At 53.4% G+C, this 27715-nt stretch overlaps 2 protein-coding genes across 9 annotated transcripts in view; one reads left to right on the top strand and one right to left on the bottom strand.

Moving 5' to 3' along the window:
• The first annotated feature begins 3555 nt into the window (after positions 1-3555).
• RAB15 (RAB15, member RAS oncogene family) lies at positions 3556-27660 on the top strand. Of its 7 annotated transcripts, none has more exons than XM_070249385.1 (7): positions 3556-3886; positions 21177-21237; positions 22005-22065; positions 22571-22648; positions 23353-23442; positions 24656-24721; positions 24903-27660. In XM_070249385.1, exons 2-7 carry the CDS (start codon positions 21191-21193, stop codon positions 25059-25061), a joined length of 501 nt encoding a protein of 166 aa, XP_070105486.1. In that variant the 5' UTR covers positions 3556-3886; positions 21177-21190; the 3' UTR covers positions 25062-27660. The 7 variants fall into 7 exon arrangements, with proteins under 7 accessions (XP_070105486.1, XP_023483687.1, XP_014591127.1 ...); XM_023627919.2 differs by having other exon boundaries at positions 3576-3896; XM_014735641.3 differs by lacking the exon at positions 3556-3886 and adding an exon at positions 4273-4582.
• The window catches only part of CHURC1 (churchill domain containing 1), a 44676-nt gene continuing 28357 nt past the window's right edge, over positions 11397-27715 (bottom strand). Inside the window, exons 4-5 of one of the 2 annotated variants that reach the window (XM_014735640.3) lie at positions 20341-20450; positions 11397-16442 (exon numbers count right to left, since the gene is read on the bottom strand). In XM_014735640.3, the coding sequence (XP_014591126.1) occupies positions 16157-16442; positions 20341-20450 (396 nt within the window). In that variant the 3' untranslated portion in view covers positions 11397-16156. Of the gene's footprint in view, positions 16443-18672; positions 19199-20340; positions 20451-27715 lie in introns of those variants that run through there. The other variant, XM_005605240.4, reaches the window with a different exon arrangement.

Here is a 27715-nt window from a genome sequence, read left to right as displayed (position 1 = left end):
CCTTCCCTGTTGATTGTCCCAAAGTTTCATGTTCCCTTGGAGTGTCCTGGAGCCCTCCTCGCCGGCTGTCTACAAGAGAGTCTGAGAGGGGGACTTAGGTGTATACTTAGGTGAGAAAAGAAAGCCTGTAATCTTGAAGCATGAGGAACATGGGGTGTGGTGTTTCCCAGTCCTTGGTTGGTGGGCACTCTCCTCCATCCTTCCTGCAAGGCAGATCTTATAAAGAGCAACATCTTGATCCAGCCCTGACGGCTTAGTGGTTAAAGTTCAGCACGCTCCACTTCGGCAGCCTGAGTTTGGGTCCCAGACACAGAACCACACCACTCGTCTGTCAGTAGCCATGCTGTGGTGGCGGCTCACATAAAAGAACTTACAAATAGAATACACAACTACGTACTGGGGCTTTGGGGAGGGCGGAAAAAAAAGAGAGGAAGATTGGCAACAAATGTTAGCTCAGGGAGAATCTTTCCCAGCAAAAAAAAAGAGCAACATGTTGCTTTTAAATTGAGTCCCACAGTGGGAGTCCTTGTTGAAGATAGCAGAGCCTCTGCCACCCTGGGTGCCTAAATGACTTTGTGGACAGAGTCACCCCTACTCCCACCTCCTTGGTGTGCATTAGACTTTACATGAGAGGGAAATAAATCTTTGTATTGGAACTCCTGAGATCTAGGGGTTTATCTGTTTCAGTATCTAACATTACCTTAATTAATACATTACAATGACGCGTTCCTGCATAGATTCCTAACTGCAGGTTGTATCTTGTCCCCCCAAACATAATTTTGACAATAAAAGTTTAATATGACACATATTGCTTGGCTGGTGATTACTAGTTATGTCTCTCAAGTCTAGTCTCATAAAGGGAAGAATCTCTCCTATGAGACTTTCCCATTACAAAATCCTCCACATCAACAGTCTGGACCACCTGTTAGGAACCAAGAAGATATCATAGCTTTCACTTCCTGGTCTGAGAGAGTGAGATTATTCCTAAAAGCTATCTGTGCACGGGAAATATCTGATGAGTCTCCTGGATTTGTTCCTTGTCATGGGCTGAGTTGTGTCCTCCTGTCCCCAAATTCATTTCTTGAAGTCCTAACTCCTAATACCTCAGATTATGATTGTATTTTTGGAGATAAGGCCTTTAAAGAGGTAATTAGGGTAAAATGAGGTTATCAGGGTGGGCTCTAATGCAATGTGACTGATGTCCTTATAAGAAGAGGAGATTAGGACACAGACATACAGAACATGTGAACGTGAAAAACACGCGAACATGAAGATGGCTCGGTACAAAGAGAGAGGCCTCAGAGGAGCCAACTCTGCCCACATTAGATCTCAGACTTCTGGCCTCCAGAACTGTGAGAAAAATTCCACTGTTTTAAGTCACCCAGTGTGTGGCACTTTGTTATGGCAGCCCAAGCAGACTATTACAGTCCTGAAGGTGGTAGCCCGGACACCAGGACAATCTGAAAGGCTAGTGTGGGTCATTCTGTATTAACACCAGTTACCATCAGGATTGTTTCCTTTGGTCTCCAACCCCAATACACATGTGTCTCTGGCAACTTGCTCTCTCCCCTCTTTCTTTGTCATTTCAGAGTCTCTTTTCCTCTTTCTCTATTTATCAGAGATAGAAAAGAAAAAGGATGTGAATGGAGGACATTACTGAGATGATGGGGATGGGGGCTGTTTCTCCTAATCCTGAGATAAGATGGAAATCCTTTGCCAGGTGAGTACATCTCTTACAGTCTCTCAGAGTTGGAAAAACAGGTGTGAGTTGGGAAGAGGTGTGGGGTTTTGCTAATGGGGAGCCCCACGGTCCTACTGTGTTGAGCCGCAGCAGTGAGCTGCTTATGGGTGCATCTCTCTGGTTATTCAGCTGTTGCTATGGCAGATCCTGCAGTGGTGTCCTTGCTGGCTGTTTAAACAGGGAGCATGCTCAGTGTGGCTGGGCAGGGGGTGGCATGGAGCAGGGGCAGGCGCTTGCCTCCCTGATAAAAGAATCAGTGTAGCATAAAGGAGAGACTGATTTTTGGAGGTTTCTTGTGGGAGAGACATCCAATAGGCATCCCTCAGATTTCTCCCAGCTCTGTGAAATCTGCCCCAGTCCAAGCTGACCTCAACTGGGAGGATGCCAAAATGTCCCGCTGAGTGACAGAGGTAAGGGATGGAGTTAGGTATTTCATTTACAAAGACCCTGGTTAAAGCAAACTTTGTTGTCTCCACTAGTTTCTGTGGTTCTTTTGCTAACGTTGTCCCCAAATTTCAACTCCTCTACCTTGCAGAGCGTGTACCTATGTGCATGCACACACACAAAGAGGAAGAGAGAGAAGATCTCTGTATGATGGTTCTGAAAGTAGCTGAGCCAGGATGATAATGGAAAGTCTAGAAGCTAGGACTTCTAGACTATTCCTTTTTTCTTTTTTTTAAGCGATGAATTTGAGATCAGCCCAGCATGATGAAATATCCTCCATTTTTTATGAGTCTGGACCTTTATTTGCCTGGATTTGTTCAGGAAGCCTCACTCTCTTTCCTGTGTTGCCCAGGGAAGGCCATTTCCTTCCAAGGGAAGTTCCTTCTTGGACTAGGAATTCACCTCAGGTTGCATCTTCTCTCCTGTTTCCCCAACAGAGGCAGGCAGAGCGCCACCGAGGGTCCCAGTGAGGTGGGCTGCCAAGAGCATTTCCCACTGCAGTGCCTTGGCTGGGAAGGCAGCTACACTGCCCAACGGGGCTCAGGCTGAGCTGAACCCGCACTCTGTTCTGGGGGTGACGGTGTGGCGGGAAATCGCAGCAGGACAGGCCTGCGCTCTGCGAAAACATCCCTGGCCAGCTGTGGAATACACGTCCCAGCACACGAGCATGGGGAAAACACTCCAGGGTGCTTTTGTCAGTGGGCATTCACTGAGTACCGTGTCAGTGCTGTGCCAAGCGCTTTTCACACATCATATTTCATCTTTCCAACAATCCTGTGAGGATATCTCTACTTTACAGATGAGAAAACTGAGGCACAGAAGGGCTCAGGAACATGCTCAAGGTTGCACAGCTGGTGAGTGGAGGAGCTGGGACTGGAACTCAAGGGTGCCCACCTCCAGAGCCCTTGGCGTGCACCCGATGTAAACCCAATGTAAATCCAGCGAAGAGAAGCACACCCAGAAATCCTAATGGAATCCACAGGATCAGTTTCTTTAGCTTTTAATGTAATCAAAATATCTATCAGGTTCAAGATTTTTTCCTCTTTATTATAAATTTAGACACTTTGTCTGAAATATAATTCTTCAAGTCAAGTCAATGGACTTATCACTTTCCTTGACCTCCTACTGCAATACTTTTTCCATCCAATACTCAGCCTCATTACAGTCACACACACACTTTTTCATCACTTTTTAAAGATCTAATGGGCTAGACTTGTTCTCTGCTAATACTCATTCTTAGGATAGTTTTCTAGACTCCAGAGAGCATTTATTTGTGTCTCTTCCAGCGCTAACACATTCAGTGGTAGTAGATAAGGTCTTGAAAGAGGCCCCTTTATTCTTTGGTGCCACGGGTGTTCTCTAGCAGAAATACTTAGCCGGCGAATAATGTACTTGCATCCTGAGCACCTACCCTAAGCAGCTTAGACTCCAGAGAGAGACTTTTGTCTACACAACATTTCCAAAAGATTTTGCATTTGGAAATATTTTTATGATCATCTATCTTTTCAGCACTTTTCCCTGCTTTAAGAAAAACTGGGGTGAGTGAGGGGAGGGTGGACACAGTCGCACAGGGTTACAGGGAAGCCAGATGGCAGAGGGAGAGAATTCTAGCAACACTCGAGTGTTCCTGGAGACGGCGACTTCAAGAGTCATTGGGGGTTTGAATCCAGACCCTGCTGAAATCAAGGCCTTCTGACCTAGGTGAGCCCAGGTGAGGACCAACCACTGGAAGGCCCGACCAGGCTCCTGCAGGGGCGGGAGCTGGGGGGCGCAGTCGACAGGTGGCAGGGCCAGGTTTGGGATGGCACTTGGGGCGAAGTGCTGAGACCCGAAAGCTGCGTTTGGTGGAGGTGGGCTGGGTGGGAGCTCGTCCCAACTCCTCCATTGGGAAACACAAATGTTTCCCCGGGGTCCCGGGTCCCGGCGCTGAGCGGTTGGGAGGGGTTAGGCCGCCGCCCGGGCCGCGCACCCTCGGCGGGGAGCGCGCACCGGCCTGGCCCCCACCCGCCCCGCCGCGGGGTCGCCGCTCTCGGCGCGCTCCCCTGCCCTTCCCTCCCCTCCCAGGCGGCGGCGGCAGCGCAGGGGAAGGGGCGGGCGGGGGCCGCCGTCTCTCCTCCCACCGCGCCGCGCCGCGCTCCCCGGCCCCCAGCGAGCCGCCGGCCGCCGGCTTCCTTGTCGCCGCGCGGCGTCCCGGGCGGGCGCGCGCCGCGATGGCAGCGGCCGAGCGGGCCTGAGCGCCGCCCGCCCGCAGCGCCGGCCCCTCCGGCCCAGCCATGGCGAAGCAGTACGATGTGCTATTCCGGCTGCTGCTCATCGGGGACTCCGGGGTGGGCAAGACCTGCCTGCTGTGCCGCTTCACCGACAACGAGTTCCATTCCTCGCACATCTCCACGATCGGTAAGGGGCGGTGGCCGGAGGGCGCCCCACCCTCCCCGCGCCACCACCTGCCCAAGGGCCCCTTCCCTTCCCCAGCCCGGAGGATTGTCCGCCCCTCGGGCGAGAGGCGGTGGCGCGGGCGGCCAGGGCCAGGGACTGAATCCCGGGGTGAGGGGCCACCAGCTGGGGACCTGAGCCCCGGTTCCCGGAGGTGAGGGCGTCCCTGCTGGTGTCCGTGACTAGGGAGAGGTTCTCCGGCCTTGCGCTGGGGAGCCTTCCCATCAGAGCTGAGAGAACGCGGGCGGGTGTAGGCCTGGGTATCCCGAGCTGGAGCAGCGAGAATCCTAGCCACCGAAATGACATCCCACAGCCCCAGGTGGAGGAGGGGGACGGGAGGTACAGCCTGTACTCGGGAAGAGGGGTTCAGGGTGGGGAGCCGGGTCACTGAGTCACTGGGTACCCTCAGTTCAGGAGTGACCCGGTGTGGAGCCAGGAGGCGGAAGAGAGGAGGAAGGGAGGGGCCAAAGGGATTGAGTTCCTGGGCACAGTTGTGAAGGTAAGCCACGAGGTGGGACACCTGGAGGTGAGACGCTCAACGTTCATGCGTGTGAAAGGGGCACTTCTTAGCCAGCTCCAGGAAAGCAGTTGGCTGAAGCATTTGTTTTGAAGGAGGCTGAGGAGGACAAGGAACTCAAAACTACTTGTCCAGACCAGCAGGTCAGAAGGCAGGCAGGACACACCTTAGAATACATTTCTCTGATCTGGCAGTGCTGGAGCCTGTGCTTAGCGGACAAGGCCTGGTGGCATTCCCAGCAGGACTGGGATGGGATCACTTGTTCTGGGAGGGGGTCGGTGGTCTCCCCCCTGCCGAGATCTCTCCCTCTTGGGTCCTGAGGGGGCCCCCCCTCTGAGGTCTGAATTGCGGGAATCCCACCCACATCTGACCAGTTCCCCATTGATGCCACGGAGCAGCCTCAGTGCTGCCCAGGTCCCCTCCCGTCAGAGAGGGCCCGGCACTCAGCTTCCACTTGAGTCTTCTGCCTTCCCTCCCAACACACACTCCCTGCCAAGACAGAAGAGGGAGCAGGTAGAGGTGGGAGGAACGGAGCCTTGTGGTTAAGAGGCTGTCTGTTGTCAGACAGACTTGGAGACCTCACTCTGGGACAGCACACTTTGGGACAGCGTGCCCTTGAATATTGCTTAAGCTTCTGAGCTTTAGTGTCTCATCTGTAGAATGGGAATAATAACACTATCTCCCTCCTGAGGCAATGTAAGGATTAAATGAGGTAATGTCTGTAAAAGCGCTTGGCACACAGTCAGACACATTGGTGACGCTGGATAAATGCTGGTTGTTCTTACTGTTGTCCTCATCGTTGAGCTCCCAAGGTCTCACTCCATCTTTGCTTCACTACCATCAAGGGACTTAGGGTCAGGGAACGCACTCGTCTTTCTCCGGGGAGCCGAAAGGCAGGCTCCCAGCAGGTCCAGGAGCTGGGGTTGGGCCACTGTTCGGAGAGACGGCTCAAAGGGATGGGTGGGGTAGGAGGCCTGCAGGAGGGCTGCGTGCCTCTGGGAAGGCTCAGGGAGGAGGCAGCCTTGGGAGAAACCCTGGAGTGATGAGCAAGGGAGTGGCTGAGGAACCAGATGGGATGTGAGGACAGCTTGCAGGCTTGGGGATAAAGGGCAGCAGGTTAGCACTTAGGGAAAATTGCAGTGGTTATTTTTGGGATGGGCCTGGTGCCAGGGGCTGCTGAGTTATTGCAGAGGGCTGTGGGCTGCCTGGGGGCCCCTGGGTTTTGCCTGAAGAGCAGTAGTTTGCACCCTGTGTCCTGGACACATTTCAAGTCCTAGGAGTACCTGAGTTTTTCCCTGGAGAGCTTTACTCAGCCACCTCATGTCCGAAGCTCTTGGGCTCCCGCTTAGTGTTGTGGGGGAGTTAGCCTCCCCTGGGAGACGTGTCCTCCATCCCCACAAACCAGTGAGGGAACCGTTTCTAAAATACCCAAATGGCCCTTGCGAGGGGCATGCTTTCCCCAGTCCCTTGGCCCCGGATGGCTGATCACTAGCCTTCTCCTGTGTCTCTTCCACCTTGTCTTCTCCCGTCTTAGACACCTTCTTCCTGCTGGACAGGTGAACGCGCAGTTTCCCTCACTTCCTCGGAATCCCTCTGGGGCCGCCCACTTTGGGGGCAGAGGTGAATCCGTGTCTCTGCACCACTCCCCCTCCTGTCCCCTCAAGGCCCTTGGTATTTTGACCTAAAACCTGAAGGTGGCTCTCCTAGTTCTTCCTCTGCTTCTGAGGGCTGGCTCCCCCCTTCCCCGGGACGCAGAGGACTGTTTAGGAGTTTGGATTCCATGGAAGAGAGAGAAACCTGTGTTTCTTCACACCAGCCTTTTAAAATTTCCCCACTGGGTTTCTTCAATGCGTTGTTGTTTAAAGCTTCCTAGGGTCCCTGTGATTCTCCCCCGGCGTGGGCATGTTTTCAGCCTGAACTAAGACTTACGGAGAATTAGACGGTCAGCTTTTGCTCCAGGGATACAGAAAGTTTCCCGTGGAATTGGAAGGGGCAGCCAGGAGGCAGATCAAGGAGCCAAGGAAATGGGTACTACCAAGTCACATTCATTAATTTATCCATTCAGAAAAACCACGCGTGGCCTGTGGCTCGGCCGGGTGCTGTGACCTGGAGATCCCCACATGCATAATACACGGAGTCCCCTCTCAGGCTGCTCCTCATCTAAGACACATTCTTTTACCGTGCTGGGCATTGATCCAGACACCTTTCCCGGAGCTGCTTTTGTGAATGGGGAAAATGAGGCAATTCAGCAATTACTGCCAAGACAGAGGTCAGATTCTTGGATCATGCTGATGTCACCTAGGCTGGCACTTTCCTGATTTACCGATTATGTCACTTACTCTAAGAGCCTGTCATGTTCCAGAGAAGGGCCTGCCAGGGAGCCGTGAAGAGACCTCCCAGGTGGGCTGAGCGCCAGGGGCCCTGAGGTGGCTCTGTGCGCCCGCAGTCCTTCCCTGTGCGGCTGGCCGAGCTGACCCACATGCAGAGCCCAGGGGGCCGTTGGTGCCTTAACTTAAATCTGCTGTTTCCTCACCTGTTCAACAAATTAATTAAGACTCACTACAGAGCACCGGAGCACCGTGCCAGGCATTTTAGAGACATATTCAGTTCATCTTTGCCTGCCCACAGCAGCCCACAGTCTAGGTGGGCAGGCGAGACACAGACAAAAAGTACCTTGGCCACAGCCAGGTGGTTTATGTGGGAGCGCTTGGGGAAGCCACTTCAGGGGTAGGATCGGTTGTGGTCGGTACCGTTACTGTGAAGAAGGGCTTGCAGTCGTCCTCAGGAGCTGAATAATGATGTCAGACGTGCATGAGGCAGCGGGGGGACAGTGAGGGGACCGTGAGTGCTCCTGCTCGGACCCAGTGCTGGAGCAGGCTGGGAAGGAGAGGGCCCTGTGGGCGACAGGCCGCAGGGAGGGCTCTCGGATGGGGAGGCTGCAGCCGGCCCCGCCCTGCCTTGTGGGCTGCGTCTCAGTCCCTGTTGGGCGGGAGCAGATGGAGGAACGGGAGCAGGGACCGCAGAGGTGGGGAGTCCGTGGGCGTTCCTGGGACTCTGGACAGTCTGGCTGGAACACAGGGGAGTTTTTAGGGGAAGAGTGAGAACATTCCTCTGTTTATCTCTCTGTCTCCCAAACTATGCTGTAAGTGCCTTGAGGGTGAGACCAAATCTCATTCCTCTTGTTTTCACAGTCCTAGGTCGGGGCCAGGCATGCTCCCCAGGAGTGGTGTTAAATGAAGGAATGGATGTGGGGCCCAGGGGGCTGAGGGCCTCGAGGGCCTGGCTGAGGAGGTAGACACTGAGCCTTCGCAGTGGGTTGAAAAGTTTCTAGCAGGGGGATGACCTGGTGAAAATGGCCGTTAGAGGGGTTAAGACCGGCAGCGAGGAGACCGGTCCAGGGCTGTGGCGGTAGCTGGGCACGGAGGAACTGCTCAGCTCCTTCCTTCTCTCTCCTCCAGCCCCACCCCGTCCTGTGGCACTCACACCAGACTCCACACCCTCGCTGTTCTCGTTTCCCTCCAGAAGTGGGGAGTAGCTTGAACCCATCAACCTGGCAACTTCTAGAAGGGCCTCATGTGACCTGTGCTGCCTGCCCAGGCAGGGAGCTGTCCTCTCCTACATGGACATCTGCGTGCAGGGGACCTTTGGTTTCCTTTCCCATGGTGGCCAGAAGTGACATGGAAGCCAGTAATGCAAGCTGAAGGGACTGCCCACAGTTGATTTTATCCCTCCCATCCTTGGTCTTTCCTGAGTAGACCTGTCACCTGGTCTCTGTACCCTATTTTTTTAAAAATAAATTTCAGGTGTACGTGGTTATATTTTGACTTTTGTATAGACTACATCGTGTTCTCCACTAAAAGTCTAGGATGGACCTTGAGGGTATTATGCTAAGTAAATAAGTCGGAGGGAGAAACATGGACCTTTTGTTTCAAAGGGCTCCTTTTGGCTGAACCCCTTCTGGGTTCTGAGGAGCTGTGATCTGTGATTTTCCCGTTTGACAGGTCAAACTGCTATGTCTTCAGGGCTGCTTTCTCAGGCTTGGTCTTCTGCAGTATCACCTTTCTCAGGAAGTTCTGTTTGAACTGGCCGTGGCTGCCTGGGGCAAGGGTTTGTGGGTGACTGAAGGGGAGGGAGAGGGCTGGGGCAGGACCAGCGGGCAGAGACCTGAGCCTGGAATCCAGCAGCCTAATGAACCTTGGGGCTACTGCTTGGGCACTACGGTCCTGGGGTCTGTGGGCCCCAGACCATGAGGCGCTGTGTACACTGCTGAAGGGACAGAGTGGGTCTACATGCTATGGTGGGAGGCCTTCGCTCCCCTCCAGCCCTGGGGCAGCCTGAGACAGGTCTCTTCCCACTCTGTTCCCAAGGCCCAGAAGAAAGGAAGGGAAGGTGAGAAGACATGAGTAGATTGGAAAGAGGGCCGAGGACATGCATGAGATTCTCCGTGGCCTTACTGGCTTTGCAACCTTCAGATGCTTATTTAATGTCTCTGTGCTTAGGTTCCGCATCTGTAAACTGATGATATTAAGAGTCTTTCTTAAAGGTCATGGTGAAGATTACAGAGGCTGATGGATACAAAGTACTTGGCAGAGCCCTCAATAAAATGGGAGCAGCTATCATTATCATCACTATTCCTAGCTCATAAGAAAGTTGTCAAGGGGCCGGCTCCTTGGCCAAGTGGTTAAGTTTGCACGCTCCGCTGTGGCGGACCAGGGTTCAGATCCTGGGCGCGGACATGGCACCGCTCGTCAGGCCATGTTGAGGCAGCATCCCACATCCCACAACTAGAAGGACATGCAACTAAGATATATACAACTGTGTACGGGGGGGGGGGGGGGGGGTTGGGGAGATAAAGCAGAAAAAAAAGTGTTCAAGATTAATAAACTGTCAATGATGTGCTTTGAGGTCACCCTCTCTGTCACTCATGCATTCAGCCATTGGAGCACTGTTTACTGAACACCCACTCTTATGCCAAAGTGTAAGAAACCTGGCTAGATTCTTACCAAAAATCAGACATAGATCCTCTAAGGAAGGCAGTACAAGATGAATCTTCACAGATGAGCAGCTGGGCCTCATGCCCAGTGCTGGGTGAGGAGCTGGGGGTACAGAGGTGAGCAGAACAGACAGGAATCAGGGCGCTGTCCCTTCTTCCAGGGGAGCACTGGAGGAGGCTCTGGGTTTCATCTAAGTCTCTGTGCCAGGCGCCCCCGTGCCCTGGCAGTGCCCAGGGCTAAGGAGGAAGAGTGAGCTGGTTTGAAGGAATAGGGAGAGAGGTGACCCGAGAGGACAGGGGTGGCTCTGCTTCAAGGCTTGGGCCTCTGCCAGGTGTGGCCCTGCCTTGGGCCTCCATTCTGCCCATCCTTTCCCCAAGGACGTGATCCCCAAGAACGGCTCTGATACCTCATTTCGGCTGCCCTACGCGCCTGTGCCACCTTCACGGCTCTGCAGATTCAGCCGCGGCTCAGCTCCCTGGGGCTTGCTCCTTCCTCCTCCTGCCAGCCTCCTCCCGCTCCCCAGAAGGCTTGGTGATGAGCTTTATTACATGAAAGTCGATATTTGGCCATTACCCTGCTACTCTGATTGCCAGCTCTTCTCAGAGTGCCTTCTTCTGTAATCTAATATTTGCGCCTGTTTCCCTGTAAAACTGCCAATTTTCTGCGCAGGCCTCTGACCTCTCCTTGGCCGTTCTGCCTGGGCAGTGTGCTTTGTGAAGGGAGCCACAGAGCTTCCTGGACATTTAGTTCCTCCCACCGAGGAGGAAAGATTCACCATCAGCCCTATTTTATAACTGGGAAAACCGAGGCCCAAGAAAAGTGCTGACTCACATCCACATGCAGGTGGCCCATGCTGGAACGTCTCCTCTCCTCCAGTCTTTCCAGACTGGCTTGGGGCATGCGCTTGCTCATCCCAGAAGGCCCTTCCACAGGTTGCAAATAGAACCTCTCTCTTGTGAGCCCAGCGGATGGAACATGTGCCTCCCCACCCATCTGAGGGCTCTGAGACAGAGAGACGCTGTGTCTCTGCTGTTGGCTGAGTCTGCTTCCTTGATGTGACCTTCTGGGGGACAGTCAAGGGCTGTGATTGAAGGGTCTGGCTGGGGGAACCTCTGAGGATGAGATCTGAGAGTTGCCCTCATATCACTATTTGATAATATATTCATTGAGGACTCTGTGGCTGGGGCCCCATCATCTCTCCACTGGTCTTTTCTCATGGAATGTACTGACTTCATTCATTCACTCATTCGTGCACTTGTCCACGTACTCATTTTTTCTTCCATTTATTTAATTTTGTTGAATAATATGTAATGAGTATCTACCGGCTGCCAGGCAATGAGAATAGGAAATGAATCAGATGCTCTCTTGCCCTCTGGGGGCTCACAGTGCAGTGGGGGAGTCAGGCATGCAGACAACCAGAACGTTATGTAAATGCAATGTCAAGATGCTTTGGAGTCACAGAGGACCGATCAGTTCCCCCCAGGGTTGACTGGTGAAGGCTTCACAGAAGAAGTGACAGTTGAGTGGGTCCTTGAAGACTAAGTAAGGTTCCCCAGAGGACAAGGGGTCGGGGAGGAGGCACTGTGGAGAACGCCTCATCATTTGGGGCTGCTACTCTTCTGCCCCACTGGGCCAGCTGGTAGTGGCCAGGTCATGGTCATACTAGCTTAAGTTCAACTAGATCCTTGCTAGGAGTTTGCTTCATGGGCTCTCTGTGAGGGCAGATGCCTCTGGAGGCCGTCTCCTCCAAGATGTTTGCTCCTGAAGCTCCCAGCCCATTTCTTCCTCCCGGAACCTTCTCTTGCCTGTCAACATGGCCCTTCCTGGGAAGAGGCTCAGGAGGAGATGGAGGACTAAGTAGTCAGTACCCTGGCAGGTCTTGGCCGCCTCAGCTGTGCCCACAGACCACTCAGCAGCAGGCTTAGGGAAGCGAGGCCCAGGTAAGGGGTCTGCCAGACAGGAGCAGGACAGGATTAACTGGCGCACACGGCACATATCACAGAGGCCCTATGGAGGTCTGTGCACGCGGTCATGGGAAGGGAAAGGGGAAGGGACCTGGTGTTTCCTGAGTACCTACTCTGTGTACCCACTCTGTGTACCAGAATGATACGCTTTATACACATGAGTTATTCAGTATAGAGATCTCACCATAAAGTGGGGGGCAAGGAGTCCCCAAGTTGCCCTTTCTAGTGTTTGAGAAGTTTCTTGATACATTCTTGAGGTTAGAGCCTCTAAACAAGTGTATATGTACTTGGACATGTGCACACACATGTGCACATATGAGTGGGTCCCTGTGAGATCCAAGGTAAGCGCAGGGCCTTGCTGTGCCTTCCCTCTCTACAACAGAGGAAAGAATGATGTTGGTCCCTCCGCCCTGTCTCTTCTGAGGAACTGCAAGTTTGACTGAAAAGTGTTCCTGCCTGGGGCGCTGACCCTTCAGACCTTCCCCCTGCGGTACCTTCCTGCCATTCGGGTCTCAGCTCAACTGTCACCTCCTCTAAAAGGTCTTCTCTGAGCAGCTGATCTAAAGCAGCCTGCACACGGATCTCCTCACTCTCTACTCCGTTATTCTGCTTTTGCCTCTTAACACTTATCACTCTCTGAAATTATTAGTTTACTTATTGATTATCTGTCTTTCCCACTAGAACAGAAGCTCTCTGCAGACAAGGATCTTTCTGTATTATTCGTGGCTGTGTCTTCTAGTACCTACCTTAGTTCATGGCACAGAGGAGGCACTCAGTAACAGTTTGTTTGAATGAGTGCGTGCATGCATATGTGCGTTTTCCTAGAGAACTTTGGCTCTTCCCTGAGGGAAGTTCCAAGTAGTGTTGGTTTCTTGGGACTCACAGACAATGAGAAACTCACTGGGCTCCACACGTGTTGGGGCTGTGAGAAGAGGGGAAGTTCTGTAAGGGGTGAGCAGTGCCCAGTAGCTTTTAGCTCTTCTGCTCAGATCCATGTCATAGGAGAAGCTCAGACATAGCAGGGAGCAAGAAAGTGGCTCCTGTGATCCCGCTGTGAGTGGGGTCCTCTTTGGTGAATGCAGAGACAAGGGGTCAGTATCTTAGACTAAGTTCAGTATTGTCTGTCACTCAGGGTCACTACTGGTGACGGATGATGCCCGTTGACTCAACCGAGCTGCTAGAGGGACCTTCCAGAACCACCTCAGGGTCAGGGGCTCAGGCACTGAGGGCATGCACTCCTTCCAGCCTCATGGGAGGCCGTGTTTGACCGGGAAACCCTTCTATGATAATGGGTCCTGGGTTTCTGAAGATTGGCTCTCCAAGATTTTATATGAAAGGGGTAGGCTCCACAGTGGTCCTGGTCCCCATATCACCACTGTCCTTCCACATTGAGGTCCTGTGTGTGTGTGTCTGTGTGCACGCATCTGTTTGTGTCTTTATAAAGAAGGGAGGGATCGAGTATCATTCTGGAAATTTCCACCCTTTCTTGTGGGTGGGCATCTGAATCAGAGCCTTTGGGCCCAGTGCCCTGGAGGTTAAAACATGGCCTTGGAGTTAGCCAGCGACCAGGCATCCCTTTATTTCCACTTCCCATCACTCCCAGGACACGGTGGTGCGAATGAGGCAGCATGAGGGGCAGTCAGCCCGCACTGGGTCCAAGGAGAAGCCAGCCAGCATGCAGTCCCGCAGGCAGTGAGGCCGAGGCCCCACGGAAGGCAGGCAGAGGGCTGCAGCCAGAGCAGGTTTGGGCAAAGCTGCTCCCAGCTCCCCTCGCCTGACTGGGCTGAGGGACATTCATGTGCCAGGAGCCTTTGTCTGGAGTCCTCCCTTGAGCCTTGTCTCTTAGCTCTCCCTCTGTGTTGTCTCCTCCCTGCTCCGCCCCTGACTTGTGTTATCGGTCTCCTGGCATTAGTAGGCCTCTCTCTTGCCGAGAGGGGGTTTTGAAATGGAGATTACTGTGATGCCTTGTTGGGGGTGGCAAAGTCAGGCAGCCACCTCCCCCCAGGCTCTTTCTTTCCCTAAAGCTTGTTTTGGGGTTTCTCAGGGTGACCTCTTGGGAGGTGACCTCCTGCCACAACCCACATGAGCTCCACATGTCCAGCACATGCTGGTTTTCTGGGGGGCGGGGCAGGGCCTTCCTGAACTTCAGCTTCGTAACTGGAGCCAGCATGGCTCCAGGCATTGGGTGTCTGCCTTGGGTTTCAGGTGTATTAGGTTTTCCCTGTTGCGGCGTCTCATTGCTAATGAGAAGGCTCAGGTCACGCTGCTGGTCCTTTGGGCTGTGGTTGATCATGGTGATAACATTGGCACCCAGAAGAGCCCTGTTTCCACTTGAACCACGTGGCACTTGGCAGACAGGCAAGCTGGCACCTGACGTTAACCCATGAGGTGCTGGCCCACCAATAGGCACACCTTAGCTGTGCCAGAATTTAGGTTGTAGTCAGACTCTGGGGGCCATGTAGCCTCCATGGTGAGTGGCAGTTTCTCTTTTTGTTGAAATGCTCCAGCTTAGTGTGTCTGTCTTGCCTCTCTGCCCCGTTCTCCTCCATCTTCCCAACTTGAGCCCCGCCTACTTCCCAGAGCTCTCTCCATTCCCCGAGCTGTGACCCTGGGTTCCATAATCCCATCCTCCCCTACAGGAGGCTGATAGATTCTTCAGCTAACATTTAATAAAGCTCTATGTGCCAGGCTCTGCCTTAGGGGTTTTATACCTCATCTCATAATCCTCACAAAATTCTCTGACATCAGGGATCATCATCCCCATTTTACAGGTGAGAAACGGAGGCAAAGAGAGGTTAAGTAGCTTTCCCAAGACCACACAGGTAATTAGTGGAAAAGGCAGGACTGGAACCAAACTCTGGCCTCACAATCGTGTTCTTATTGACCATGCCCCTCTGTTTCTTGAGCCGCACTTCCTCCATGCTTTCTTTGGAGGCAGACAGTGGGGGGTGGGGGGAGTGTTCTTTCCCCCGGATCTGTCCTGTTTCCTTCTTTCCAGTCTCCACCTGCCCTCACTGCTCGACTGGGAAGGTAGTAAGCTCTTTGCCAAGGCAAGATATCTTAGGAGCCAAGTGAGTGCCAGCACTGTCTACCCTGCCCCATCCCTCTGTCTGCCCCAGGCCCTGGTGCCCAGAAGAGGGCCTTGCTTGTCCTCCTAGTTCTCTGACAGCATCCCTGTCACTGTGCTGCAGGGGTCAGGTCGTGGCCTGGCAGTCGCAAGGGGTTGCTGCTGGAGGAGCAAAGGCCATGCAGCCAGGGACACAGCAGGAAGAGCCAGAGGCCTAGGGCTGCCTCAGGCCACAGGTGTGGTGAGGGCAGCACCTGTCCACATGCGTATCAGGACCTGGCACTGTCACTTAACTGACAAGTTTTTCTTGCCAGTGTCTGCGAGGCATTTAGATGGCAGGACACATGTCCCTGCTCTCAAGCCGCTGGCGCCCATCCCGCCTTGTGCTCTCTGGGGGAGGACGATGCCACTAATGGAAATGCTATTTTATGCCCGGCATTGAGCTGGTATGGAGGTAAAGATTAAAAAAAAAAAAAAACTTTGTCAAATACAGAATATACTCTCTGCCCCTTAGGTACTCCATGTCTAGTTGGGGCCAGAAGACAAAAACCAGGAGGCAGCAAGGAGCAGGGCCCATGGTTTTAGAAGTCTTCCTCCCAGCCCCATAGTTGGGACGTCTTGCCCACCGGCCTGGCGGAGTCCTTAGGCAGCAGTGGACAGTCACAGGCTGTGAATCTTCAGGCATCCTGAGGCGCTCTCAGAAAACAGGGATGTGCTATGAGGAAACCCATGGGCAGGAAGGTGGGGTCTGGTGTGGACTGGTGGCTGTGTGAGGATCCAGCGCCCTCAGGCCCACTCTGGCCAGTGCGTTTGCCGTTTTAGTCATCCCGCTTCTCTGCACTTCTGTCTGCTTCATGCTTCTCTCCTTACCAACTGGCCAGTCCCTTCTGCAGCGTCTGAGGGAGCTAGTTTGATTGGCTTAGCTAGGTTCCCTTGCCCTGTTGGCCAGGTCCCCTTGTGGGTCACCAGCAAGCCTGTTGATGGGTCTCCTTTGGGTCAGATACCCATCCCTGGTCCAGTCAGGAGCTGCTTCTCCACAGTGAACACGCTGTGCCTAGCCCTCCTTCCCTGAGCAGGGGCTTTGGGCTGGGCACTTCCAGCCAGAAAAGGATACTGGGTGTGGTAGAGACCATGATCGACATATCTGAGGTGCTGGGAAATCACGATGAGCTGCTCTGCACTTGGTTGGGAGAGGGCCGCATCTTCCTGACTTTCTCCTCCCAGGAGAACCTCTGCTGGAGCCACGTGAGGGGTTTGCTTGTTCTTCACCCCTGCGTATTCCCTGTGCCCAGGAAAGGAAGCAGGCTCTCTTTAGGGACACTGAGATGGCACTGTCCAGGGGGATGCATCTGGGCTTAGTGGAATCGTGAACTCTCAAGGAGCAAGGGGTTCTCTGAAAATAGGTTGTGGTGGGCTTGCTCCACGTGTGCCCACTGCCTCTCTTCCAGATGCTTCATGATACCAGAACAAGTGTGGGGTATGCCGGGTGTGACAGCAAAGGCAGTAAGATTCCACAGCCTCGAAGGGCTGGGAAGCCACTAGTGGGGTGCAGAGTACCCTGGGTCAGTTTTAAGACACCAGTTTCCCCGTCTGGCTCAGCCACAGGATGTGGGGACATGAGTAAGTTCCTCGGCCTCTCTGTGCCTCACGGTAATAATCTGCACTCCTACCTAATTCACAGGGCTGGCATGAGAACTGAGGGCGTCAGATTCCCTAGCTGGGGGAGTGCTATGATTGTGAGCATTATTATGAGCCTTGGGTGTGGCGCTGCCTAGAGGTGGGGTAGATAGTGGTTCTCAGACTTTAGCGTACCTACAATTTCGCAGGTCTGGGTGGGCCCTGAGAATTTGCATTTCTACCAAGCTCCCTGACGATGTTGATGCTGCTGTTCCCTGGACTAGCAAGGGCCTTGGGGTAGCAAAGGCCTAGAGTATCCAGGGTTCTTAGGTTTGTTTTCCTGGCTGGTCCCCAGGAAGCCTTTCTCCGGGAAAGGGAAGGTAGGAGGCAGACAACCCTTCCTCTCGTGTGCCATGTGCTTTACATACATGGTCTAATTTCTGTTCCACAACAACCCTTAGGAGGCCGGTGGTCTTCTCATTCTACAGAGAAGAAAACTGAGGCTCAGAGAAGTTGAAACCTGCCCAAAGTCACATACCAAGTGCCAGAATCAGGACAGAGCCAGGTCTTTCTGACTCCAATGCCAATGGCTTTTTCTTCCACTGTATTATAGCTCTCAAACTTTCCTCTCTCTAAAAGTCATACATGGTCCTGTTAGAAACACAAGTTTCTGTGCCTTGCTCTCAAATTCTGATTCAGTAGGTCTATGCAAATCAAGATAGCAGCAGTTTAGAAAGATCACCCCGGATGGTTCTAAAGCTGAGCATCTGCAGAGCACACCTTGAGACTGGGAGAACTCCCATGCTGCCTCACTTGACACTTCAGCCTCAAAGCTTTAGCTCCAAATTCTCAAACTTCAGCATGTATTAGAATCACCTGGGGAGCTTGTTAAACCACAGATTCCAGGGCCCCACCCCCAGAGTTTCTGATTCCATGAGTGAGGCCCAAAAGTTTGTCTTTCTAACAAGTTCCAGCTGATGCTGATGCTGCAGGTCCGGGGACCACACTTTGAGACCTACTCTCCTAGAAGCTTGCTATCAAAAGTGTGATCCATGGACCAGTAGCATCAGCCTCACTGGAAGCTTAATGCAACATCAGTCCCCATCTTATCTGTGTGCACCTTCAAGTTTGAGAAGTGCTGCCTTAGAGGAGCCAGAGTGAGAACATGCTGGGAGGGGAGGTAGATGAAGAATCTCTCTTCTTCCCATGGAGTCTGAAGATGCAAGAAAGAGGAGCAAAACTGTTAGGCTGTGCACCCAGGGGCTGCTGATGAGTACAGCTGAGAGGTCAGACTTGGGAAGGTAGGGAACTCTTCCCCAGAGAAGGCAAAGAAAACAGGAAATGCTTAGGAAATGAGGTGGGCCTCAGGAAAGGCTTCATCAGGCAGCATCCGTCTTGCCCATAGACAGTGGAGAAGGACTTCTGTTGACTGCACAGTGGTGGGGAGGGTGCCTGGGGCTGAAGCCTTCAGCAGGGAGGACAGTGGCTGTGAGGAGTGTGAGGGGTGACCACACATGGAATAAACAGTGTGCTGAGCAGCTGCGAGGGCCCGGCTGAGGTGAGAAAGCCTGAGTCCGCAGCGACTGAACAAGCCCAGTGTTTGACTTTGCCCTGCAGCGCCCAGCAGCGGGAGAAACCAACAGCCCCACAGGGAGAGGGAAGGGGCCATGGGTTGGCACAGGTCATGGTGGGCCAGGGGTTGATTGGTAGGGTGGACCCAATGGAAAGTCCAGGGTGTGTAGGAGAGAGAAGGAATAGATTCCACTAGAAGATCCTTGGGCTGTTAATCTTTAAATTAAAAAAGGGGGTGGGGGAGTGGGTGGGCGAGGAAAATCCCTCAGAAGGCATAGACTCTGTTTCTTCCTTGGTGCATTTGAAGAGCCAAAATTGAAGCATTTTACTTCTCAGAGATGTTAAAACATTTTATTGGGGGATCAGGAGGGCCTAGGTTGCAAGATGGTGGGGTGTGTGTGGGTGCTCGGAGCCCCCAGAATTCCCCAGCCTTGGTCCCAGCCACACAGCTGGGAAGCGGAGGATGAGGGAAGGACTCAGGCCCAGCGCTCACCCCCAGGGTGGCTGCACGTCTTCCTGTCAGTCTTGCCTCTCCAACAGCCTGCGTTCATTATCAGGGAGAGTTCCCCTGTGTTGGGGGCTTCTCTCCCAGCCAAGTCCTTCTTGGGGACCCGCAGAGAAACAGGACAGCAAGCATAGTTGAGTTTCTCTGCCTAGTTACCACACAACTCTGCTCTCACTCCCCCAAGAAGCAGTGTGAGGGATCGCGTGGGCTGTGGCATCAACAGGCCTTTGCTCGTTGCCGTGCTGACCTTGGGCTAGTTATCTTCCTGGCCTTTGTGTCCTTTCCACTGAGCTTTGTAAGGGCAGGGGCATGTGTCTGTTGTGCCACTCCATCTGCACCTAGCACTGTGAGGACACAAAGTAAGTTCCCATAGAAGTTTATGAAATAAAGGGAGTAGGAGCTCCCTTGTGACCACTTGGCACAAGGCACTGACCAGGCTTGCCGGGCTGGTAGGAGGATGTGTTAGGTTTATTACAAAAGGAACAGAATTGCTGGTTCTCCTGGGAAGAAGGCACTGCACCAGGAAAGAACAAGAATTTCTGGAGTCCCTCCTATGCCAGGTGTTAGGGAGAAGCAAATTCTTGACAACTGTTTGTCTTGGGAGGGATGAGCACGCTACGGCCCCACCATGGCCAGGTGCCCCTCTCCTTCTTTCTCTCTCCTCCCCCTCCTCACCGTCTCAGCACGCTCGAAGAATGGCTGCCAGACGTTGCCCATTTGGAAAAGTACAGCTCAACAGAGATGAATCAGCTTGGGCAGGCGAAAAATGATTCACGTCTGACCAGCTTGGTTTAGTTCAGGTTGTCCGTTCTGAATCTTTTTCTCCCTTCTAATTAAATGATTGGTCTTGATGGTGAGAGAGAAGAGCCTGAATTTAATCTGTATTTGTGGAAAGCTGAGGACAGCATGGATACGGGGAGAAGTATTCCCATTGTGAGAGAACTAATGCCAAGGTGGAATGGCAATGGTGGGGAGAATCTGGCACCTTTGGGGTCTTCGGGGCTGTGCTGTGCAGCCGGTGTCTACTGTCCAGAACTCTGCCTTTACCATGTTCCTCCTGAAGACTGCTTAACCATGCCCATTCCTGACTTGTCTCCAGGAAGTTCACGAAGACTTCAGCTTAATTCACCTTTTAGACATACCTCTTCAATCACTGGGCACAGTTAGGGCTGGGGAGATGCAGGATGACAAAAACATCTCCCCTCATCTCTCTGTCGTCACTCACATTCAAGCCTGTGTGCTGCTGCTGGTGCTGACTTCTCTTGCTATAAATTTCCTCAAATACTTTTCTGCCCTGGGCTGCTTTGCCAAATCCCTTATGTTTCTTGTGTCTTGTGGCAACTTAGCTCCTCCAGTCTGGGCAGATGAGCCTGAGAACCCTGTTTGTTTTCCTCTCCATCCCCCAGTGACACACTGTGCCACTGCCTCTTCATCTGGTCGTTGGTGGTCACCATGAGCACCCACTGTGGACCAGGCCTGTACTCACCTATAATGATAGCTGCAGTCGATTGAATATCCACCGGGTACCAGGCACTGCATCTCACTTGGTCTTCTCAGCAAGCCTCTGAAATGACTGCGGTCCCCATGATGGAGGATCTGAGAAGCAAGGTGCCCAAAGTCATATCTGTGAGCTAAGTGGGCAGAGAAGGCTTTGAGCTCAGGCCTGATTTCAAAGCACGTGCTCCTTCTGGTAAACAACAGTGCCTCCTGTGGTGAACGGGGCTAGTCAACCACAGATCTACTAGGCCTTCTCCTTGGGGGGCCTTCTCCAGGTGCCGAGGGTTTCATACACGCCATGGGGTTGAAACAGTCCTGCTCTCTCCAGGGTCTGTGTGCCTTTCCCCCATTCATGACAACGCTGCAACCCCTCCTTGTTGCAGAGAGAATAATAAGGCAGAGAGAGAAAAAGCCCAGGCAAATGAGGCAGATTCTGTTCCTGGGGATGAGAGTTCAAGGAGGGATGGAAACAAGCAGCTCTCCAGAAGTATAATTGGCAGACTTCACACGTGTGTAGAGTGAAACACGTTTGGCGCTAAGTGAGGCGGCGATGGAGCGGATTCCTCCATATTCTCTCATGTTCACTTCCTGTGTCCTCAGAGCCCTTTACTGCTGCCACCTCCAGCTTAGGGAGGAAGGAAAGCCCCGTTCAAAGCCCCGGACACTTCCTCAGGGTAGTTTTTGGTTCAGGGAGGCCTTACCTCATGCCATCTTTCAGCCAAATTAAACCAAAAGGAGATCCCTTCCAGCGTGAGTGCCTGGGCCTTACTGTTCGGTTCTCAGCTGGTTCCCTTGCTAACTTTCTTGCTCTCTCCCTTTCCCCAGGTGTTGACTTTAAGATGAAGACCATAGAGGTTGATGGCATCAAGGTGCGGATACAGATTTGGTGAGTGGGCTGCTTCCTGGCTGCCACTGCCATATGTAAAGTCCTGAGGCTTCATCGGGGTTAACTGGCCACCTCTTCCATGGAGAGAAGCAGAATTCTCAAAGCCCCTCTCCTGCTCCTGTGAGCCTTAATCTCTGATCTTGCTTAAGAAACTTTATAGGATTGACCGCAAGTCACTAAAAGGCAGGAGTTAGAAAGAAGTGGCAAACTAACCACTGGGGGTTTGTCTTAGAATAAGGCTGTACCCTGAGCTGTGACACCCTGTGGTAGGATTGGAAGGAGGGAGGGCTCCACCCCGTCATTCAGGGTGAGTTCCTCAGTACAGCATGGTGCAGTTCCCGCACGTAGCCACAGGGGGCTGCTGTGGCTCTGTCCTGACGCTCTTGGAAGCTGTCTCCCGCCTTCAGATTGGCATGGGCGTTGCCTTCAGAGGCCCCATAGGCACTGGAGGTGGAGCAGTCCAACCAGTCTGGCCACAATGGCCAAATTCTAGAGAGAGTTGTCCAAGGCCCAGTTAGGGTTGTGACTCCTGGTGCAGACATAGCTGACGAGGCCCCGCAAGCCCTGTCTGCACCAGATGACCAGGGCTCCCTGCTGCAGAGTCAGATGTGTTTGGGTCCCCTTGGGGACCAAAGCTCCACTGATTTCTCACCCTGCTGCTCCCCAGTTTTTCCTGCAAGGGCACAGGGTCTCCCAGCTCCTGCTTCTCCCCTCCCCACCTGCTTCCATGGTCCCTGCTCTTCTGAGGGACTGGCTTTCTACTGCAGGGACACGGCGGGGCAGGAGAGATATCAGACCATCACAAAGCAGTACTATCGACGGGCCCAGGTGAGCTGCCATATTCCGGGTTTAGAGGTGGAATGCTGCCACCCACACTCCCGGCTCTGGGTGTTTGAGATATCTGTGCCTCTGACCCACAAAATAGGGCCCTCAGATTGCCTGCTGGGGAGGGGAGCCTCGGGGCAGTCTTTCAGTTATTCGTTGATCATTCATTCATCACTTAGTCTCTGACCACTAACTACAGGCAGGTCCCTCATCCTCACCCTCAACTTCCACCCTCCACCCTGGGCCAGAGACCTGGGTCAAAGTATTTGGTACCCTCCTACCTCAGAAAGTTCTGTGATGGACCTAGGAAGAAATAGCTCTGCGGGTCTGAGAGAGAAGGAGATGTTTCTGGGTGCTGAGAGATCCTCATTATGCTAAGAAGGGAGCAGGGAGAGTGGGACCCAGCAGTTAAGGTACCACATCTGCTTCTGGCCCCGTGACTATGCAGTGCCTCTGTGTGCATGTGACCCTCCCACCCCCCACCTCTCTCTCCTTCTCTCTCTCCTAGGGAATATTTTTAGTCTACGACATTAGCAGCGAGCGCTCCTACCAGCACATCATGAAGTGGGTCAGTGATGTGGATGAGGTAGGAGATGCTGCCTCACTGTCGGGGGTGGGAGAAGGGCACCTCAGAGGGGAAAGCAAAGAGAGGGCCAGATGGGAAGGGCTGAAGCTCTCGAGGTTGGCGAGCAAATGCTACCAGGAAACCTTGCTTCCACAGCCCCAGATGAAGCCCTCCAGGTGAGTAAGGCATCGGGAAGGAGCCCAAGCTGCCATGCCCTCCATGCCTTGCACCCTGCCAGGCCTCTCTGGCTGTTTCTTCTCTGAGACAAGTTAGGTCAGAGCCTACCCTGTCAGCAGCTTCCTTCCCCAACTCAGGACCAGGTGGAATTGTGAGACGAGGGTTCCAGTCCTGGCTCTGCCACAAAAGCTGTGGAGCCTTGGGCAAGCCCCTTAACCTCTCTGAGTCCCCAGTTTCTCATCTGTAGAATGAGGGGTTGGACTTCAGTCCAGTGTCCTTTCCAGACCAGATATCAGTTGTCCAACCCAAGGAAGCACCAGTATTAGCCAGAGTGTCTTCTACCCCAAGCTGTCCCCATGACACCCTTCTGAGACCCTGGTGTCAGCCATGGTACTTGGGGGAGCCTGACACCTGCACCCAGTCAGCCCACTCTGTCCCTAGGGCTCTTAAATTTGGTGCTAGTGTGGAGGCCAGTGTGGACTGTATGGTGGGGAGATGGGAGGGAAAGGCAGCACTCACTGGCAGTTCTGCCTGTCCTTTGTCCCTAGTATGCACCAGAAGGTGTCCAGAAGATCCTTATAGGGAATAAGGCAGATGAAGAGCAGAAACGGCAGGTGGGAAGAGAGCAAGGGCAGCAGGTAAGTGGGAGCGAGCTGGCCAACTCCATCCTTCGGGTCTTCCGCTGCCTTCCAGGACAAGTCCTGAGAGCTGGGACCCAGGACTCTGTCACTATCATCAGGCACCCTCGCACCTCCCACTGTAGCGTAAGGCACTGGGTGAGTTGCCATCCTTGAGAGTTTGCTTTCTGTCCTTCTGGACAGTGATTTGGGGTCCATCCTGAAACAAAGACCTCTTGGGCAGCAACTCTCCCAGCTCTCAGTTCCCCACGGCAGGACTACCTCTGCCGAAGAGCTCATCCTGGTGTTAGGATGAAGAAGGACTTGAAGTTGCTGACTTCCTCTCTAACAGCATCTAGGCACAGCTACCATCTTACAGTCCACCCCACTCCCTCCACGCCTGCTCCCTGTCCTCCTTATTCCTGGAAAGAAGTAGGAAGGGAAATGAGGGAGTGAAGAGCCCACCATCTGCAAAGCCATCGGGGCAGAGAGGGAATGTCCAAGCATACAGGGAGACTGTCCTCCCAGAGAACAGAAAGAAAGATGGAATCGGCTGCGACAAGAGCCGTCCACCCACTCCAAGGGCCTCAAGAGCTTTTTTCTCCCTCTTCAGTCAATAGCATTCCACTAGCACTTAAAGTTGATTTTTTTGGTATAAAAAAGTGATTATGGTCACTGAAAAATTTGAAAGTAGAAGCAAACTCTACTAGAATAATAGCATTTACTGAGCACCGTATGGGTGGCCTGGTGCTAAGCAAGTGCTTTGAGATGGATGAGCCCATCTACTCCTGCCACAACCTTGGCTGATAGACACTTTCATCCGCCTTCATCCAGATGATGAAGCTGGGGCTTAGAATCAGTAATTTGTCCAAGGTCTTGCAGCTGTGAAGTGGCAGTACTGGTATTCAAGTCTGGGGCTGTTTGACTCCAAAGCCCATGTTTTTCATTAATTTGCCGTATTGCCACAACATTTTGGTGTCTTTGTCTCCTGATATATGGTGGTGTGTGTGTGTAGGGGGTGGGGGAATGGAGGAGTGCATTTGCGGAGCATCTTCTACCATTCTCTGCTAGCCTGTGTCTTAGAAGCTCCCAGGCTCGTCTGAGAAGTTACCTATCTGAGACATTGTCACAGCACAGCATAGGCTGTGAGTGCAGTGGCATGAGTATGTGCCGGGTGCTCTGGGCACCTCCGTTCCCTTACTGACTCCCTTTCAGGAATGTTCTTCTCTTGCAGCTGGCTAAGGAGTATGGCATGGACTTCTATGAAACAAGTGCCTGCACCAACCTCAACATTAAAGAGGTGAGAGCTCTGGAGCCCAGTTGCCCAGCTTCTTTGGCTGAGTCCAGCAGAGTTGGGGAGGCAGGCGGGGAAGGCAGCAGACAGGAGGCGAGATGGGATGAGACGTGGCCCTCGGCAGTTACAGGATCGCTGAGGGAAGAGGAGGAGATGCTGGGCTAACCTGTGCCCCTTGCTTTCCCAGTCTTTCACGCGTCTGACAGAGCTGGTGCTGCAGGCCCATAGGAAGGAGCTGGATGGTCTCCGGACACGTGCCAGCAACGAGTTGGCACTGGCAGAGCTGGAGGAGGATGAGGGCAAACCTGAGGGCCCGGCGAACTCTTCGAAAACCTGCTGGTGCTGAGGTTCCTGCGTGGAGCACCCACACGATCCCCCCTCCCTCAGGAGGCCAGTGGGCAGACAGGGAGTCGGGGCTTGGCCCTGCCTCTCTTCTCATTTGGGTGACCCTGTGGAACATCAGTAGCTGCTACCCCCCCGCCTGGTCCTGAGAGCAGTGCTGTGTCATCTCCGAGCAGCCTCTGCCCCCAGCCCCTCTAGCCTGGAGTGGTGTCCTCCAGTCTGTTTCCCAGCCACAGGCCTGCTGTGAGCCCCAAATGTGCTACACGTGCTGTCTCACCACCCTAGCACCCCACACAGTGGCCCAGTCTGGAGACAAGGCCACTTTAAGGCTCCTTCTTTCTCAGTGCATCTTGTCTCCTCTCCGCTTTTTCTCTCTTCTTCCCACTTCTCTTTCTCTGTCCCCTTCCCCTCCAGTGTGTTTGTGTCCCAGCCCCTCATACCCCTTTCCCTATGTGTCCTGCTGTGTGGCTGCTAGTGCAGCCTCTCTTCCCTTTCTCCCTAACCCTGTCTAAGGGAATGGACTCAGGCTCATGGGGATGTTCCATACTCTGCTCTGGGGAGAAGGCCCCCTTGCTTTGTGGGTGGGCCAGAGGCTACGGGGTGCTTCTTCCTCTCCTCCCTCCCCCACCCCGTCTCTTCTTGTTCCATGGGCCTGCCTCCCCACTGATCTGGGAAAGTGGAACATCAAGGTAGGAATGAAACACCAAACTGGTGGTCCTCAAGCCAGGGCTGTCCTACCTCTCCCTGCCCGCCCCCCAGCTTGGGCCTTGCTTGGCTGCCTGCCCACCTGCCTCTTTTGGGGAACTGAGCTTGGAGGCAGGTACCTCAGAGAAGGAAAAAAAGTGATGAGGGGTGGCAGGGATAAAAATTCACCTCCATTCTCTACCTCCCATGCAGCGTGTACACAGTTTCTCCCCACCTGGGTTCCTGAACATAAGATGTGGACCAGGGCCTGAGGGCACTTCAAGGGCAAGGAGACCCCTGGGGCCAGAGGTACTGCCAAGCCAAGCATGCACTCCAAAAAGGAGAGCACTTGGAATGAAGGACTAGCTCCTATATATCAGGTGAAGAGAAGGGATTGCAGGCCAGGGATGGCAGTTTGCAAACCAGAGGGGAACATGGCAGCAGCAGGGCTTCCTGGGTTCCATCTTCCATTTCTTGTGGAAACCCCACACTCCCCTGGCCGGTGAGAGGTGACATAGCCACATTGGTGGTCTTTCATTGAACCTAGCCTTCAGCTCTCACAGTTTTCCTGAGACCCAAAGTTTGTGGAGAAGGGCAGGGCCTTCATGGGGAGAAAGAACGAAAGCCCCAGTAGAAATGCTTGGTGCTGTTCTCTTCAGCCTCCAGGACAACGTGCTCTTCTTGCCCCTCTAGCTCCTGAGGAGGAGGCTTGAGGGTGTGCCAATTGCACTGTGGCTGCAGGTGGAGGGAAGCGGCTCCCTCCCCCAGAGCTCTTTGTTCAGGAAGAAGTTTCTTTAACACCATGTGGCCCAAGAGTAGCTTGAAGGAGGCCTTTTAAGGAAGGAACAGGTCAGCTGCCAGCTCTCGTAGGGCTCCTCCCCACCGTCCCAAGATGGAGGAGCCTAGGTAGGAGGATCATTCTTAAACTACATATTAGCCATATCGCATGGCAGGGGCTGGAGCTAAAACAAAGAATTGGGCTCTGGACCAGAACCCAGGGCTCACACATGTGAAGGGTTAAGAGCCCCACTTCCTTGCTCCTCCAAAAAGGGGCTGGGGGGTGAAATCACCAAACCTTTCCTCCTGACTCTTCTCAAACCAGGAGAGAACAGGAGAGGGTAGCTCAGGATGTAGGAATTGGGGATAGGTTAGCGCAGTGGAAGGAAAAGGAGGGCAGGAGTAGTTAGGGTTAGGAGTAGTTGGCTAATGAGATATTTAGAGAGCGGACTTTAGGATGAAGTGATGACTAAGGCTGGAGATGCTGCCTTGACTGACTCCTCAGGTGTCAAGACATGCAGCATCACACTGGAGGGAGGTCGGTAATGCCAACCCTTGGTGTGCCCTCAGCCAGGGACTTGAGTCAGGGGAAGTTTTATTGGGCATTGGTGCCAACCTGTGGGTCAGTCTAGCAGCTTTCCCTGGAGATCAGGCGGCACCACTGCCTGCTCTCCTCGCCCCCTCAGGAAAAAGGGACTATATTTTTACTGTACCCTAGAAGTTCGGGAAAGGAAAACCTGGGGTCAGGATTCTATGGCCTGATCAGCCCCGTCCACCAGGGCCACAGCTGGGGAGAGAGATGGGAGCAGGAGGAGAGTTGGGATTTTGGGGAGCAGCTCCGCTCAGTAGGTATCAGAGTTGGCCTCTCACCCCTAAACTTCCCCTGTCCAGGAGGTGGCCTGGGATCTGGCATTCGGCCCAGACTGTTAAGCAGGCGCTCCTGCCTGTTTCCTCCTTGCCACCTCTGCGCCTGCTGTCTTGAGACTCAGCCCCAGGCACTCCACCCACTCCTGACCCCCCACCATCTCCCTGTGATGGGTGAACTTTGTGTACTGTGTCTTGGGTCCAGTAAATGAATTGTGAGCAGGGTTCATCTATTTTAAACACAGATGTTTACAAAATAAAGACTATTTCAAACCACAGGTGTGGCTGCCTGTATGAATCTCTGGGAGTAGGTCTCACTTGGACCCTAAGTTA

Source organism: Equus caballus, chromosome 24 (genome assembly GCF_041296265.1).
Source record: "Equus caballus isolate H_3958 breed thoroughbred chromosome 24, TB-T2T, whole genome shotgun sequence".
Lineage (NCBI taxonomy): Eukaryota > Metazoa > Chordata > Mammalia > Perissodactyla > Equidae > Equus > Equus caballus.
The sequence above is the reverse complement of the archived record's forward strand: the minus strand, read 5'-3'. Positions and strand labels throughout refer to the sequence as shown.

Bases quoted from the DNA above. Each gene is read 5' to 3' on its own strand.
- RAB15 (XM_014735641.3), top strand. From the start codon at position 4,459: ATGGCGAAGCAGTACGATGTGCTATTCCGGCTGCTGCTCATCGGGGAC. The intron at 22,066-22,570 runs GTGAGCTGCCAT...TCTCTCTCCTAG, and splicing joins AGTACTATCGACGGGCCCAG to GGAATATTTTTAGTCTACGA. The intron at 23,443-24,655 runs GTAAGTGGGAGC...CTTCTCTTGCAG, and splicing joins GAAGAGAGCAAGGGCAGCAG to CTGGCTAAGGAGTATGGCAT.